The sequence below is a fragment of the Microtus pennsylvanicus genome, chromosome 7 (assembly GCF_037038515.1).
Source record: "Microtus pennsylvanicus isolate mMicPen1 chromosome 7, mMicPen1.hap1, whole genome shotgun sequence".
Taxonomy (NCBI): Eukaryota; Metazoa; Chordata; class Mammalia; order Rodentia; family Cricetidae; genus Microtus; species Microtus pennsylvanicus.
Genome location: NC_134585.1, coordinates 178,455 through 194,562, shown reverse-complemented (window position 1 = coordinate 194,562; position 16,108 = coordinate 178,455). Strand labels below are relative to the sequence as shown.

General features: G+C 36.5%; 1 protein-coding gene across 1 annotated transcript; it reads right to left on the bottom strand.

The window, feature by feature from the left end:
* Positions 1–4,805: 4,805 nt before the first annotated feature.
* LOC142853579 (olfactory receptor 2B6-like) lies at positions 4,806–5,750 on the bottom strand. The gene has a single exon (XM_075978740.1). The coding sequence runs from the start codon at positions 5,748–5,750 to the stop codon at positions 4,806–4,808; it is 945 nt and encodes a 314-aa protein (XP_075834855.1).
* Positions 5,751–16,108: the final 10,358 nt, after the last annotated feature.

The following is a 16,108-nucleotide window of genomic DNA, read 5'->3' as shown; positions in this document are numbered from 1 at the left end:
CAGATGCTAGATTAGTCAGGTATTTGCTGTTACATTGTATGGTGACAAGATAACAATATGTACTTTATATCTTAGAAAGTTAGAAGAAAGGATTTTGACTATCTTCATCATAAAAATGTTGATTATTAGAGGAAACAGATGTATATATACACACATAAGCATTATATATAAGCTATATATACAATCATTATATATAAAATATATTTTGAAATTTTATGTTTTTATATTTTTTATTATTAAACAAAACTGAAAAGTTAATTAAGGCTAAAGAAGTAGCCCAGTAGCAGATAGTATCTGCTTAGCATGCAAGATGTTCTGGGTTTAATTCCTGTACTAAAAAAGCAATCAGTTAAGCTGTGTGTGATTCAGTGATTCTTCACCGAATCCAGTATACCTATGTTTAATTTAATTCCAGTATTATGTAGATTTTGTGATTATTGTTTCATTCTATAAGTCAGGTACTGTAATGCCTTCAGCTTTTTTTTAATGGATGTTTAGATCATTCAAGTTACCTTGAATTTTAGCTTTTTTTTCTGCATCTGGGGAGGTCACTGCTATTTTTATGGGAATGCATTTAATTTATAGATTGCTTTGGATAATTTGACCATTTAGAAAATATTTATTCTGCTAACGAATTAATATATGATTGTCTTCTACTTATTTGTGTATTAATTAGGTGCATGTACCAATATTTTATAGTTTCCATCACAGAGTTCTTTCTTTTTTAATTTTTTTCTTTTACAATCCATTATTTTATTTTTATAATTTTTCTTTATTCTTGAGAATTTCACACATGTGGTCAGTGAATAATAAGCTTATCTTATTGATAAGATGCTAATAAATACTTTTACTCAAGCTGCAAAACTTTTATTTGTTCATCACATCATTGGAAATTGTAACCATGACAACAGTCTGTTCTGATACGTGAATGACCAAAAGAAACAAAAAAGAAAAAACATGACTACTCCCAGGTATGGTGGAGGAGAAAGTTCACTATAAATGTGTAGGAGAGCATAGCCATGCGAGGAGTAGGTGAGAGGAAAGGATGGGGAGAGGAGACCAGGTGCAGTAGTCAGGAGGCCTAAAAGACAACAGACAAAAGACCAGGCAACCAAAATGGTTAGTTCAAAACCAACTGTGAGAAGGGCAGCCCACCCCCTGGTCTGGAGAAGTTTAGGGTAGGGGGAAGGGCATGCCGGTCAGAAGGACATTGCTATAGGTAGGGACTAAAGGATGCAGGGAGAACTGGACAGCCAGCATCCACTCTGGGTTACTAAACGGGCATGTCAGCTATTTGTGCTGGTCTTGAAATCTAACAATATGAATATTTTTACTTTATTAAATATGTGTCTATTTGGTGGCCACTGTCTTTTTGCAAAATTTGCCAATATGTTTAATACATTTGCTAATATTTTAAATTACTTTCAAGGAAAACAAAGAGTTTTCATTATTTTTACCATTAAACTGTTTTGATTTGCCTACTTGATATTACACATTCTTTAATTCACTTAACCTTGTGTTTAGACACGTTAACTTTTTTGTAGCGTGGGTTGTGACAGCCAGCCCTACACTGATGGCACCGTTACTTCATGCTCTCTCCCAGTTAGTGACATTTCCTCCACAGTGCTCAACCCTGTGTAGTAATTTACACCTAACTCCTCTGTGGTGGCTAAAGAAACTTAAAATGGTACCAGACATCCCCTACTGGCCGCTGACCTTTGTCCTGGAATGCCTGTGGGAGTCTAGTGGCCTGCAGATGGTATTTCTGCTCTTGTAAACTTTGCTGTGGGATTGGGATGATGTGGTCTTTTTATTACAGCAGAAAAGAGAAACATCTGAGGGCAGTAAAACAATTTTCTTGCCTAGCTGTGAGTTCCATAGATAATTTTAATCTACACCCTTGATGCTCACCTTTATAAATCCTTCTTTTCGCTCCTTATGACACAGCATGCGCTTAGGCTCTCAGTCTGCTGTCCTCCTGCTAGCAGTAAGAATAAATTCATTTAATCTAAGTTTGAGCTGAGTCTAAGTCTTTGGTCTCTCTCAGTGTATTCTAACACTGTAACACTAGGAAACATTTATGTAAAGATATGAATCACATTCATATGGTCAAAAATTCAAGGTGATTTTTACATCTAATCTGTGATATTTCTCTGGCAAATTTGTGATGTGGACAGAGTCATTTAGAACCATTGGGCTTGGGAAATTACCTGAACAACCTTACAACAGCAAAATATTTGTTTGGTGATTTTGTTTAGAAATTCACATTATTGTCATAACATAAATATGCAAATCCTGTTCCAATATAAAATAAAAGTTTTAATATTTAATGCTTGCATTTTATCTAGACTTTAAGAAACACTAAAAAACTCAAAGTGTAATGTTTCAATTTACTCTTAACAGCACATGGACAATGAGAATTACACTACTTGAAGAATGAACATTAATACTATGCACAGGTTTATTAACACAAGTGAGGATATATTATTTTATGTTGTATTGCTGTGAATTCCATTGCCAACGAGTTCCTTCCCACTAGGCTGCAGCCACCTTGGTAGCTCATTAGTCAGTTCATCTAAAGCTGCTGGGCCTCTTGTTAAGACAAAGCAAACAGGTTTGCCTTGCTCACAGACTTCAACTGAAAGGACAGACAGGTCTCAGGTGCAACTTTCCAAAAACAGGAACGTTGTTTTGTAATAACTGCTCTCTGTAATGACTACTTCTGTCTCTGGTAAATTATTAGATAGAATAAATTTCTCTGAGGCATATCAAGGTTTTAGATTATAAAAAGTTTTAATAAGTTCTGAGGGTCTCAAAAAACAATTTAAGGAATATAAAAACAAAAATGCTTCAGATTTCTTTCCCTTCCTATGCCATTATTATACTAAGATTTCAAAGGTTCAGAGTTTAAACATTGGTCAATGGAGTTCTGATAAGCTGGTATAACACTGACTACTTACACAAGCTATTACATATATATTAAAATATATTAAATATATTAAAATTTCTTTGGTTGTCTTCTAAGTATAGACTTAAAGGTGCTTTTCATTGGGCTAAAGACATATATCTGACTCTCTGGACAGAAAAAAAGTTCATGACTTTTAACCCAAAACCATAGTTTTTATTATGACTCCAAGGTATAAATCTGTTCCAGTTGTTTTGCAGACACCTGTTAGCTGATTTTTCTAGTGTGGATTTCAATACAATGACGATGTCTAGAATTTTTAAATTCACGTAAGTTTCAGGGAATTAAAGATGTCCTAAGAATGTCAAAAGACTGTCATAAGAATGACCAGCTGCCACAGGTCGAATAGTCTCCAGATAAGTACAGCCTATTTCCTCACCAGTCCATTCCTGAGGATGGAACCTCTCCTGGTCTTAGAATTCCTCCCCTTCCCCAATGACTAAGGCCATGGGCCTAAAATTTCCACAGGTAAGGTTTTCTTTCAGTTTCTAAATTTTAACCCTTGTCCCTAGGCTATATTTGTCTCATCATATTTCTTCTCGGCTTAAAGACTCCATCCAGTGATCACATGCAGACTACAAACTGCTGAGCTACTGACTTTGCTAAAAGCTAATGCCAACCAGTCCCGCTGATGTGATTGCCCCCTGTTTCTTCAAGTGGATTAACTATAAAATGCTTCTGACAATGTCCTAGTGTCCAGCTTCTGACTAGCCCTTCAGCCTTCCTGGGCCCTGATAAAGATAAAAGATGCTCTAGTTTCAGACTGAAGTAGTTACAGATGAGAGTACATTGTCCTTTGCCCATCTGCCCCCAAAAGGCTGGAACACTAAGTCAAAAGAAAACTTCCTGGCATCGGAGACAAAATGACTAGCTATAATGTCAATTGGTATAACAGGAAAATTGTTCCTTTATTTAACTGACTGGTTCCTTAACTAAAATGGTTCTGGAATATAATAGGACACTTGGCCTGCTTTATACTGAAAAGAGGTGATACATGGATTTAAGGAAAAATTGTTTTTAAACAACCATTCAGGATTACAATCTGGCTGTACTCAAAGAAATATTACAAAAAGGAGGCCTGAGATAAAATAAACGACTGTTGCCCCATCTCTTTCCAGGCTTCTTCTAGATAGTAACTCTGAAGTCAACCATCACAGGGCCTTTGGCTTTTCTGCTTCTGATAATTACTCTTGGCTCTTACACCATTGATACAATAACTAAACAATGACTCCTATTTGGGTGCCATTAAGCTGATGGTTATTAGATACAAATATAAGCAGGTACCCATCATAGAGTCAAAGATTTGACCCAGGATATAACTCAAGTGGGGAGAGTAAGACCCAAATTTAACCTGTAAACTCCACCCACCTAAGCGTCAGGTAACTGGAATTTCCAGGGAGTGGTCCTAACCAAAGCCCACATTGGTCAGTATTTAGTATTTAAGTAAAGTTTCCTTAAAATTTAGCTCAAAATGATAGAATTTTTTTCTCTTGTGAGTCTCAGGATTAACAGAAGATAGTTGTATTTTCTTTTGTTGCTGTGACTCAGAATCACAAATGACATGGCCACATGGTGCTGTATGAACTCCTAAATCATCGTGTTCAGTCCTGCCCAGAGCTCAAGCATTAAAGTTATTGTAACAATGAAGGATCTATTGCACTTTTATAAGTACCTAAGTGTAGTTTAGGTTTAACCAAGAGTTGATTGTTTCCTTCTAGATCCAGTTACTCTTGTGAATTCCGTGGCATCTGTTAGATGGTTCTCTCATTAATTCCAAGTACAGAAACTTCTTTGAGAGGCAAATATGAATATTCTTGCTTCTTTGGTCTTTCTTTAGTGACTACCTTGGTTTGACCCAAAACTCCTTCGTCAGTGTCCTCCTCAGAGCAGCCTTCACATCTTTGTTCCTCAAAGTATAGATGAACGGGTTGAGTGTAGGCGTAACAATGCCATAGAACAGAGCCATGATCTTGCCCCTATCATGAGAATAGCTTGAGGGAGGCTGAACATACATACTGATGGCTGTGAAGTAGAATAAGAAGACCACCAGCAGATGTGATGCACATGTGTTAAAGGCCTTCCAGCGACTTTCAGCAGAACGGAGCTTCAGTACTGCTTGAGCAATGAACACATAGGTGCCCAGGATGAGGCTGAGTGGCACTAAGAGCAGCAAAGCTCCAAGAACATTGAGTTCAGCTTCATTCACAGTTGTGTCAGTACAAGCTAGTTTCAGAAGAGCCGGGACTTCACAGAAGAAATGGTCTATTACCCTCTGTCCACACCTGGGGACTACCACAGTGAGAGTGGACTGCAAAAGAGAGTTTGCAAAGCCACTAACCCAGGTCCCTGTGGCCATATGAATGCACCGTCTCTGGCTCATGATGACAGGATAGTGAAGGGGCTTGCAAATGGCGGCAAAGCGGTCAAAGGCCATGATGGCCAGAAGGATGCATTCAGTTGAGCCCAAGGCCAAGAAAATATACAGCTGGGCCACACAGCCACCATAGCTGATGGTCTTTTCTGGACCTCTAAGGTTGACCAACATCTGAGGGACGGTGCTGGTAGTATAGCAGAGGTCCAGAAGAGAAAGATTGGAGACAAAAAAGTACATGGGGCTGTCAAGCTGGGGGTCTAGTCTGGAAACTAGAATAATAGAGATATTACCGAATAAGGCAAAGATGTAGGCCACCAAAAATATTACAAAGAGAGGTGTCTCCAGCCAAGGCCGGTCAGAAAATCCCAATAAGATGAAGCCATCTATCAAGCTCTGATTGTTGGTCCACATATTAATATTAACAGGTAAAATTCTAGCTACAACCTTTAAATATCCAACTTCAGGGATGGGCATTAATCAGTTAAGAGGAACCAACTGAGAATTAGAAGCAAGACATGCTGAGATAAAATTCCCTTCTTCTCTCTGTACATTGTTGTAATATTGAAAGGTCAGTCATGTACCTGGGAAATGTTAGTTAATGATTGTTAATTCAAGTTAGCTATTCTGATTGTTTTAAAAATGCTTCAGTAGTACTACCATTGGCTCTCCATGACATGGGTATTTAGTAGTGACAACATTGCACAGATTAAAACAAATTTTGAGATGACAGAACTTTCTCCAAACCACTTGGCTGCAGGTAGAGAGCAATCAATCTGTGTCTTAGGCAGAGCTGATTTGGTACATCAGTCTTTCTCACAGTGACAAAGAGGCCAGGAACATCATGGGACCCTGGAAATTTCATAAAACTTGCGTGGTGAGAAGAAGGCATGTCAGGACATCTTTTGTTCTTTCCAGGCTCTATTGCCCATCCTATAAAGAGAAAGAAAGCATCATAGAGGAAGAAAGCAAAACATCCGAGCAAGGCCTCAGCATTTCAGGCCTAAGATATTTGTACCATGTGAGTGTGATGTTTAAAAATATTTGTATAAACTTGGAGTTTTACTCTTAGAGAAATCCAGAGTTTCAAATATTCATATCCCTGCATAACCTGTGTATGAATTTCTAATTTCTCAGTATTATCAGCATGTACAGAGGTATACATTTCCCTTCTGCCTCCCATATTGTTAAGTATAGCTCATTTGTTCTACTAAATTGACCACCTCACTTGGCCCATTCAAACCTTGCAACTCCTTTATATAATCATTTAAGAAAAGTGACCTCGATGGCCGCCTTTTCTGATTCTTATTGTTTTCATTGGGATGGCAAACAACTCAACTGGCACAAGACTGATGACCCGTTCTATCATTGGAGCCTACGCTCCTAAAAATAAAAACAAAGCCACGTGTGGTAGTGATCACCCACGTCTCTATCCCAGCACTCCTACAGTAACATGGGAAGTAGAAACAGCAGAATCTGCCAGAGGTCCTGTGTGTATCCCAACCGCAGAGAAAGTAAGAGAATTTGCTTTAAAACAAGGTGAAAGAAAAAAAAGAAAAAAAACAATTACTGAAATTATCCTCTGACCTCAACACACATGCCTTGACATGCATATTCCCCCGTTACATGCACCGTTACACACGGTAAATAAATACATGCTTAAATTCATTTTTGTTTAAATCCCTATGTTTGAATAATTTGATTTGTATTTTTTTCTGGTTATTTTACAAATGGCACGTTTTCTTCCTCCTTCAAATCTCAGTTATTCTGTTCACTAACTGTATGATTTTGAGGTGTCATTAACTATTTTGTGCTTCAATATTCTCCTCCTTTAAAAACAAGCATAGCTATACTTATGTAAGTAAACATATTCAGAAATATAATATATATTGCAAACCTACCTCAGTTTTTGTTCTATACCAGTTATTAAATAACTATGGATTCTTTATTTACCTGGTATAAGTTCCCATACATACTGTGCTTGCCTTATATTTACCCTGAATAATTGTTATATATAATTAACAGATATCTATTAGGAGGCAGTAAACACTATAAAGATAACAATTTGATGTGACCGCTAAGAGGTCGATTTCAGATCTACTGTCCCCCTTGTTTTGTTACTTCCTGTTACTGTAATCAGACATTGATTTTGATGGTTTTAGTCAGCCAGGGCTGTTTTCTAAGTCTGCTACATTGATCTGTGAGTAGGATAGATGACAGCGAGGAATGATAGGGAGCGACACTCTCTTCACAGCTTAAACTCAGAGTCATTGCATCTAAGTTAGGTGAGACGGCATACGCCTGCAATCCCAGCTTTGGGAGGCAGAGGCAGAGGATTGCAAGCTTGAAGCCAGCCTGGGTTACAATGAATAACTAAGTTTAAAAAACGAAAGAAAAAGACAAAAAAAAAAATATCAAGTCTAAAACAGAGTTCAGTTGTAACCCAATGCCTTAACTTTGTTTTTCATAATTATTTTGGTATCCAAAAGTGATCATCCCCTTTGAATTGTAATTTCTTCTATCATTAAAGTTGTCAATTGGACCAATTCTTATTGATCTATTCATTAAATCTGTAGTTATCAAGGAACACCATAGTAGACACATGAACTTAAGGTTAATAATACTCCATGATATGTAGCTTTCCATCGGGTGTCCTATTTCCATCTTGAAAGTACACTGGCTCATTAGGAAGTCAGTTTTGCCTTCATATTTAGTTGTTCATATCTCAGCACAAAAATGTTCAGTGGCTCTTGATATTCAACAAATTATATTGAAAAGCATCCTTAGACTCAGCATTTAATGAAATGATGGCTTGAAGCCTTCTGAAGCAAGCAGAACTTGCTCCCTATGATGCTTATGATATTACATTAGTATCTTGATATCACTACTTCTTGTTATCTTTAGCCTTAACCAGTTTCGTCTCACTTAATATTTTGCCTCACCTGATCCCAGAAAATCTTTCACTTTTTAATTCCAAGGCTGAAGCGTAATAAAACTATTCTATTTATTACTCAACATTTCATCTTTCTACCTCTAATTATAAAATTCATGACACTAATTAACCAAGAAATACATTTATTTTACATGGTAAGAATCAATTGGCCTTAAGTATGCCACTTCATACCTTGTAGAGATTATACCAACTTAAAAAAATAAAAATGCTTCAATACAAACTCCATATTGCTTTCATGACAATTGGGAATTGGAATCTATTTAATTTGTAAATTGAAAACAAACAACTGTACAATATGATATATGATGTCAATTGGAATGCAGGCAATAGCAACAGTATTAGTAACGTACACAGTAAATTACTATAGAATTAGTCCAGAAATTTCCAGATGCCTATGAATATCTATGGCAAATTAGTTTGATTATTAAGAATTCTACTTTATAGATTCTATTATTTGTTATCACTTCAATTCCAGGTTTTATTTTAAACTCATCTCATTTAATTCCATTCTTCTTATACTTCTCATCCAGAAACTGTGTCTTTAGGAACAGTGTCTTAAAAGATGCTATTTTCTTATATTATATCCCCAAAGAAATGGGACCGGCAGCATTTCCAGTTGAGCAGAGGATTATTATAAAAATAGATTTTTTTTTGCTTGGTTTTAACAAAAACCTTTATTATCTTTGTACTTCTGACCCAAATTTTGCCTTCATTAACAAAGGAAGTTTTCTCTGGGATTGCAGGTTTAGTCATGCACAGGTACTTCTCAGTTGGCATTTGAGTAACTTCTGTCAAATTAGAATCTTTCAAAGGACAACTGCATAATGTTGCCTTCGTCCTATGTGAATGAGTTTTCTGCAAAGGTTACATACAGAATATCAGAGATGGAAGTCTGACCTTAGGGCTTAAGCCAGGGAGCTAACTCTCTTCTATGTTTAGATTTTGATATGCTCCTATTTTCTGCACTGGCTCAGATATATGATAATAAGCCAAATTTGCTTAGATAGAGCTATGTTATTTTTTTTTAACTTCTTGGCTTGACTATTAGATGCCCTTATTGTAAGTTGTCAGGTTTATACCACTTTTAAGTTGTTAAAATGTTTGGCCTTTCAGTACATAATATCTCTATTTTAACACCCACAAACATTGAAATGCAATCATTTCAATCTGGAAAGTGCTAGAAATTATGTTTACATTTATTTAAGTGGAGATACAGGTTCTGAATGTAAATAGCATGAGCAGTGATGTATAGTCTCACAGCTCTCCTCATAAATGTATGAGAAGGACCTGGGCATACTAAAATGCACATATCAGATTTTATATATATAAAATCTACACAGGCATACAATTCTTCTGATGGCCATATTTGATTGGTTCTTACAATAAACAAGCCTCTAAACAAGTATTACCGTTAGCTTCAATTAAAGAGAAGAAACACATAGAAAAGTTACATTCAGCCCTTGCTCAAGTTTGTGTATGTAAATTTAGAAACAGATTGAATGATGTTAGATTTTTGAATACAGTATCTGCATATTTTTATAATCCTTAAATGAAAACAAAAATGACTAGAGAGAATTAACTTTTCAGTTTAAAAGTATTCTTTGACAGGCTTTCCCATCATCCCATTCCTGGGATCCAGAGCAAAATTAAGCACTGGTTTGACTCACCTGTCCTCCCCAGATCCCTTCTGTGTGTTCCTGGTGCTGGGTCTATGGAGCTTGTGCATAGAGTTCATGCGTGGAGGGAGAAGGATCTGCGGCTCAGAGATGGCATGCAGACCTGGTTGTGTCTGAATCGCTTCTTTCTGACCTATTACAGTGGCAAATTTAACCTGCTTAAGAGTTTATAAAAAATAAAAGGGCAAATTTAAGTAGCCAACTCCAATTTAGCCAGAGCCGCGGCCCCACAGGTCAGCAGGGAGCTTCCTGTTCATTTCATTAGTTGTATCCTGTTTTAAACCTCTGCGGCTCAACATAATAATCACCATTGTTGCCAACATGGGACCAGACAGAAAGAAACATCCAAATATAAACTTTAGGATCAGAAAAGAAGAAGAAATCAAACCAATCTGAGTAAGACCTGGTCACAGGACTCACAGAGACACCTTCTAGATTGGGACTAGAGATAGTTAAAATTCTCTTCATATTCACTTGCTGTTTTGAGAAAAGCAGGGCAACTCCATGCAGCTGTGTAATGTTTATAAAATATGGCCGTTATGAAGAAAACTTCTGTTACATAGGTTTGTGTCAGCCTGCAGAGTTTGAATTGGTGCCACTGATGCCACGTCTATTCTACATCCTGGCTTCACTCTACTCACACACTGTCCTTGGCTTGGTTGGGTCTTTGCTGACTGTGAACTGAAGTTCATGTGCAGATTCACTCTGACACATGAGGTTTTCACACTGTCAGAGAGAAAATATTGTCCACGGAATGTGGTTGTACCCACTTCACTTAAACTCTCTGGAAAAATACATGAATAAAGATCCACCATTTAAACATATTCCAAAACAATGAACATTTTAAATAGTAATGAGACGATGGGCAAAAAATGTATCACTGAAAGATCTAGTATCACTAAAGACTCTGAGGCCTTAAGTGATCTATTTTTTGACATGTAAAAGGCAAATTTCTGCAAAAATGAAGATGGAGACCATAAAGGAAGGAGAAAAACAAAAATTTCAAAAGAACAGATGAAGCATATGAAAAAGAGAGGTCAACAGATGCCTATTTGCTGTAACACCCCAAATTTAATTGAAACAACCACAAAGGACTAAGCCAAAGGGTTTTGTATAACATTTAAGTGTATAGTAAAATATTTATCTTTATATGTAAAAATATAATTAAAGTCATTTGACAATTGGATACAATTTTTAGTTAAATAGGCAAAGAACAAAGTATTTCATTTTGTATCAAGTTGGTTATATTAATATCATCTGTACAAATCTTGGAAAATAGTTTAGGGTTATATATCATCTGCAAATATCACAATAACAGGCATTCTATTTGACACAGATTCCCATAGGTTCATGCAGAGCTGGATAACAAAATCTTCATTGTGATTTTTTTCATCAGTACAGAGTAAGATATGTCAAATGCTCACCAATCTTGAGATTTTTATTGCATATTTATGATTTAATTTATTCATTGTGACAATACAGTCACAATGACTTAATTTCAATAGTGTAATAAGAGGGAACAAATCAAATTCTCACCATTTGTTTCACACCCACAAAAACCACTTCAAGGGCATTAAAGATCTCTCAAAACTGATCATTTTTGTGCAAGTAAATCATGTTTCTTTTAAAAAGACTTGTGCACTTGATCAGGCTTAAGGATATTAAAATCTAGCACATAAAGCCCATTACTAGAGGTAGAAATGCAGGCAACATACTATTACGGCAACAACCATCAATTACAGTTAATTTTTCCATAACAACCAAATAGATAATCAAATATTGCAACAACTCAAGTATTACTGACCAAAGTGCGTCTCTACAGTATTCAGTGTCACTATTCGGTTTTCTAACTTAAAACAGCCTATGGGAACTGGCTACAAAGAAGGTTCTTGCAATAGGCTGCCTCTTCTTGAGAACTTAGGAAGTAATTATTGCATGCTGCTAATATTCTATCTAAACATTAAGGATACTCCTAAGTATTTGATGGTAGACTATGATTAAGACATCATACTGCAAAAACCCTGTGCAGAAGGAAACCTGTTCCTTTATTCTTACTTGTGTCTCTTTGCCTGCTTTAATTATCTTTAAGCAATTAGCTGTCATTTCCTTTTATAAGTGGGGGTGTTTTACTGACTTTCCTACACTTTTCATCTACTATTTTATCTTATTGTTCATATCCTTTGCTTTACGGAAGTTTCTCAGTTTCAGGAAGTTCCATGTACTGATTGTTGATCTCAGAATCTGTGCTAATGGTGTTATGTTTAGAAAGTTGTCTCCTGTGCCAGTGCATTCAAGGCTATTTCCCACTTTCTCTTCTATCGGGTTCAGTGTAACTAGATTTGTTGAGGTCTTTGATCCACTTGGGCTTGAGTTTTGTGAATGGGGATAAAAATGGGTTTCTGCATCTTCTACCTGTCAACATCCAGGTATGCCAGTGCCATCTGTCGAAGCTGCATTTTCTTTTTTGACCAAAATTGATTGCTCATAGGTGTGTGGATTAGTAACAGGGTTTTCAATTAAGTTCCATTGATCCACATGTCTGTTATTATGCCAATAGTAAGCTGTTTTTATTACTATAGCTCTATAGTAGAGCTTGAAGTCAGGGAAGGTGATGCCTCTGTAAGTTCCTTTATTGTATAGGATTTTTTTTAACTACTTGTTTGTTTGCTTTTTTTTTCCACATGGAGCTGAGTATTGTTTTTTTCAAGGTCTGTGAAGAATTGAGTTGGGATTTTGATGGTGATTGCACTGAATATGTAGATTGTTTTTGGTAAGATCATCATTTTTACTGTGTTATGCCTACCTGTCAGAGAGCATGGGTGATCTTTCCATTTCATGATATTCTTCTTCAATTTCTTTCTTTAAAAACTTAATGTTCTTGACATACAGGTCTTTCATGTATTTAATTAGAGTTACCCAAGATATAACATATATAAAATATAACACAAATGTTATTTGTGGCTATTGTAAAGGCTAATGCTTCTGATTTCTTTCTCAGCCTGCTTATCGTTTGTATAGAGAAGGTCTACTGATTTTTTTTTTGTTAATCTTGTGTCCTGCCACATTGTTGAAGGTATTTATCAGCTGTAGGAGTTCCCTCATAGAATTATTTGGGTCACTTATGTGTATTATAATATCTCTGTAAATAGTGAAAGTTTAACTTCTATTATAATTTGTATTCCCTTGATCTCCTTTTGTTGTCTTATTGATCTAGCTAGGCCCTCAAGAACTATATTGAATAGATATGAAGAGAGTGAACAAACTTGTCTTGTTCCTGATTTCAGTGGGATCGCTGGGAATTTCTCTCCATTTAGTGTGATGTTGGCTGTTGACTTACTGTATATTGTCTTTATTATGTTTAGGTATGTTCCTTGTATCCATGATCTCTCCAATACCTTTATTGTGAAGGGGTGTTAGATTTTATCAAAGGCTTTTCAGCATTTAGTGAGATGATCATGTGTTTTTTTTCTTTCAGTTTGTTTATATGGTGGATTACATTGACAGACTTTCATATATTGTACCATCCTTACATGTCTGGGATAAAACCAACTTGATCATGGTGGATGTTTTTTTTTTTGATGTGTTCTTGGATTCTGTTTGCTAGTATTTTATTGAGTATTTTTGCATCAATGTTCATGGGGGAGATTGGTTTGTAATTCCCTCTTTTAGTTGTGTCTTTTTGTGATTTTGGTATTAGGATAACTGTAGCCTTGTAAAAAGAGTTTGGCAATGCTACTTGTTCTACTATGTGGAACAATTTGAGGAGTCTTGGCATTAGCTTTTCTTTGAAATTCTGGTAGAATTATGCACTGAAACTGTCCTGCCCTGGGCTTCTTTTGGTTGGGGGACTTCTGATTCATTTTAAGGTCATATTCTTCTGCTTCATCTGCATTGGGAAATTCAGGGCTTGCTCTTCTAGGACAACTACTTTGTGTTTCTGTCATGTTGTACTTTACATTGTTGAATGTATTCTTACACTTGTCTTCTACCCATCTCTTCCTTCAATTGGTATAGGTGGGGTCTGTAGAGCCAGTGGTCATTCTTCCTCCAAGTTGGAGCCTGTGTCCCTGGTGGTCATTATACCTCCATGTGCAGGTGTTGCTGGTGGGCCAAGTGGTCCCTAGTGTGTCTGGGGATGGTTGGCAGGAGAGGGTGCTAATGCCTGGTCACTGGGGTTGCTGGGGGGGGGGCTAGGTCCTAGAGAGCAGGGCTCTTCACCCAGGATATCAGACACTCACCTGTCCTTCCAGGTGGGTCCAGTGGGCCATGTGGTTGCTTGTGTGGCAGGGGCTGGTTGGCAGGAGATGGTGATGCTGTATGCTTGCAAAGGGTGCCATAGGTGGTGGAGGGGTGGGGCTAGGGCCTAGAGAGCAGGGTTCTCCATCTGGGATATCAGACACTCACCTGTCCCTCCAGGTGCAGGTGGGTCTGGTGGGTCCAGTGGTCACTGGTGTGGTGAGGGAGACGGTTATGGGGAGAGGTTTCTGTTGCCTGGTAGTGGGATGCTGTGGGTGGGCCTTTGGATGGTTCTTAAGCTGTTATTAATTAAATAATAAATTGTTGATATTTTGACTAGCCATTCTTTCTCCTCATGTTTTTATCTAAAGACAATTTTAAATGGAAAAGTCACAAGCTTATTTTATTTTATATAAACTTATTATTGATTGAGTTCTAACATGAGAACTGCCAGTGGCCATATCAGAGGAACAGCAAGTAGCTTGACTGAGATCAAGGTGTCAGTCAACCAAAAGGAATGTCCCTGATGGAGAAATCTTAGATAGGATAGGTAAGGCCCTTAGACTATAGTCCCCAAGAGTCTTTTGCTTCTGTTGTGCCTATACATCTTTGTTGCTGCTATATTTCTCTGGTATCTGGCATGGTATGAATGTGTGTTAGGAAATTCCCACTGCCTGTAATGTAGTGTGTTTATCTCATGAAAACATTCTGTTCAACTGGGCATTTGTACCTGTATAGTATTATAAAGTATATAGTTTATCTAGTATTATAAAGATGATTCCTTCCTAAACTGTACTGTCTAACTGATAATAATAATGTTAGTTAAAGTAGAGTTTGAATGATAAAAGTATAAACAAGGAAGTATCACACAGCTAAAACACATGGATTTCTATTGAGGAGCCATATAGACTGTGGTTAGGTTAATGATTAAGAAAAACAGTTGAGTTCCGGTAGCACAGTTAGCTTAAATTCTTTTAAGCTTAACATTGGGAGATGTGTTCACAGGTTTTGGAGTATATAATAGCTGAAGCAAAGCTTTTAAAATAACTTAAAGTTAGACTAAGATATTTTTGTTAAATAGCTTTAAGGTAAAAAAAATCCAAGAAGATAATCTAAAGTTTTAGAATGTAGAACTTGCTAAGGTCAGGGAACAAGAACAAAGCACCCCAGTTATCATTAGCTGATATGCTTTTCTTGCTAGGATTGGTTGATAACCAAAGGTGATGATAAATTCATTAAACTGATTTCTTCCCTCAATCTCCTGATATAAGAAACTATTGATTAGTGGGTATGCACTCTAAAGATTTAAGGTAGAGTTGACTGATTCTTTTTCAAGTCTAAAAGTTTAGGTTTATGATTTTCTATAAGACTACCTTTCAATATAAGTAATAAAGTAATTGACTTTTTCTTTATAACTGCAAAATTCAGTCTGCCACTAAAAGACCTGACTGATAAGAATACCATGCTTGCCTACACAGTTAATATATAACTATTTTCTTGAGTATAAATGTATGTGGATTCTTGGGATAATTTGTTTTTCCCCTGCAATACATAAAATCTAATTATGTAAAGAATGTGGAAAACATGCTCTTTTTTTACTTGTATTAATTGAAATCATTTATTTGAAAAACATAATGTTAATGTAACCACATTGTAATTTTTTTATATTGACTGAAAGATTTTTCCTAGGAATGATAAGCTGTAATGGAAAGAATAAAGAGATAGTTAAAATGGGTTAGAAAGAAAACATCAAGAGTGAGAGAAGGAAATCACCAGGAAAATAAGGAATGGAAAATGCAAAAGAAGAATAAAGAAAAGGTCTGATGGAAACCATCAAGAGAATGTGTGAGTTTCCATTTCCCAACCCCCTCAGATGAATAGTCTAGTACATCCTGGCTCCGTGGACT

Excerpts from the sequence above, each read along its gene's own strand:
- LOC142853579 (XM_075978740.1), bottom strand. The coding sequence starts at position 5,750 with ATGTGGACCAACAATCAGAGCTTGATAGATGGCTTCATCTTATTGGGA.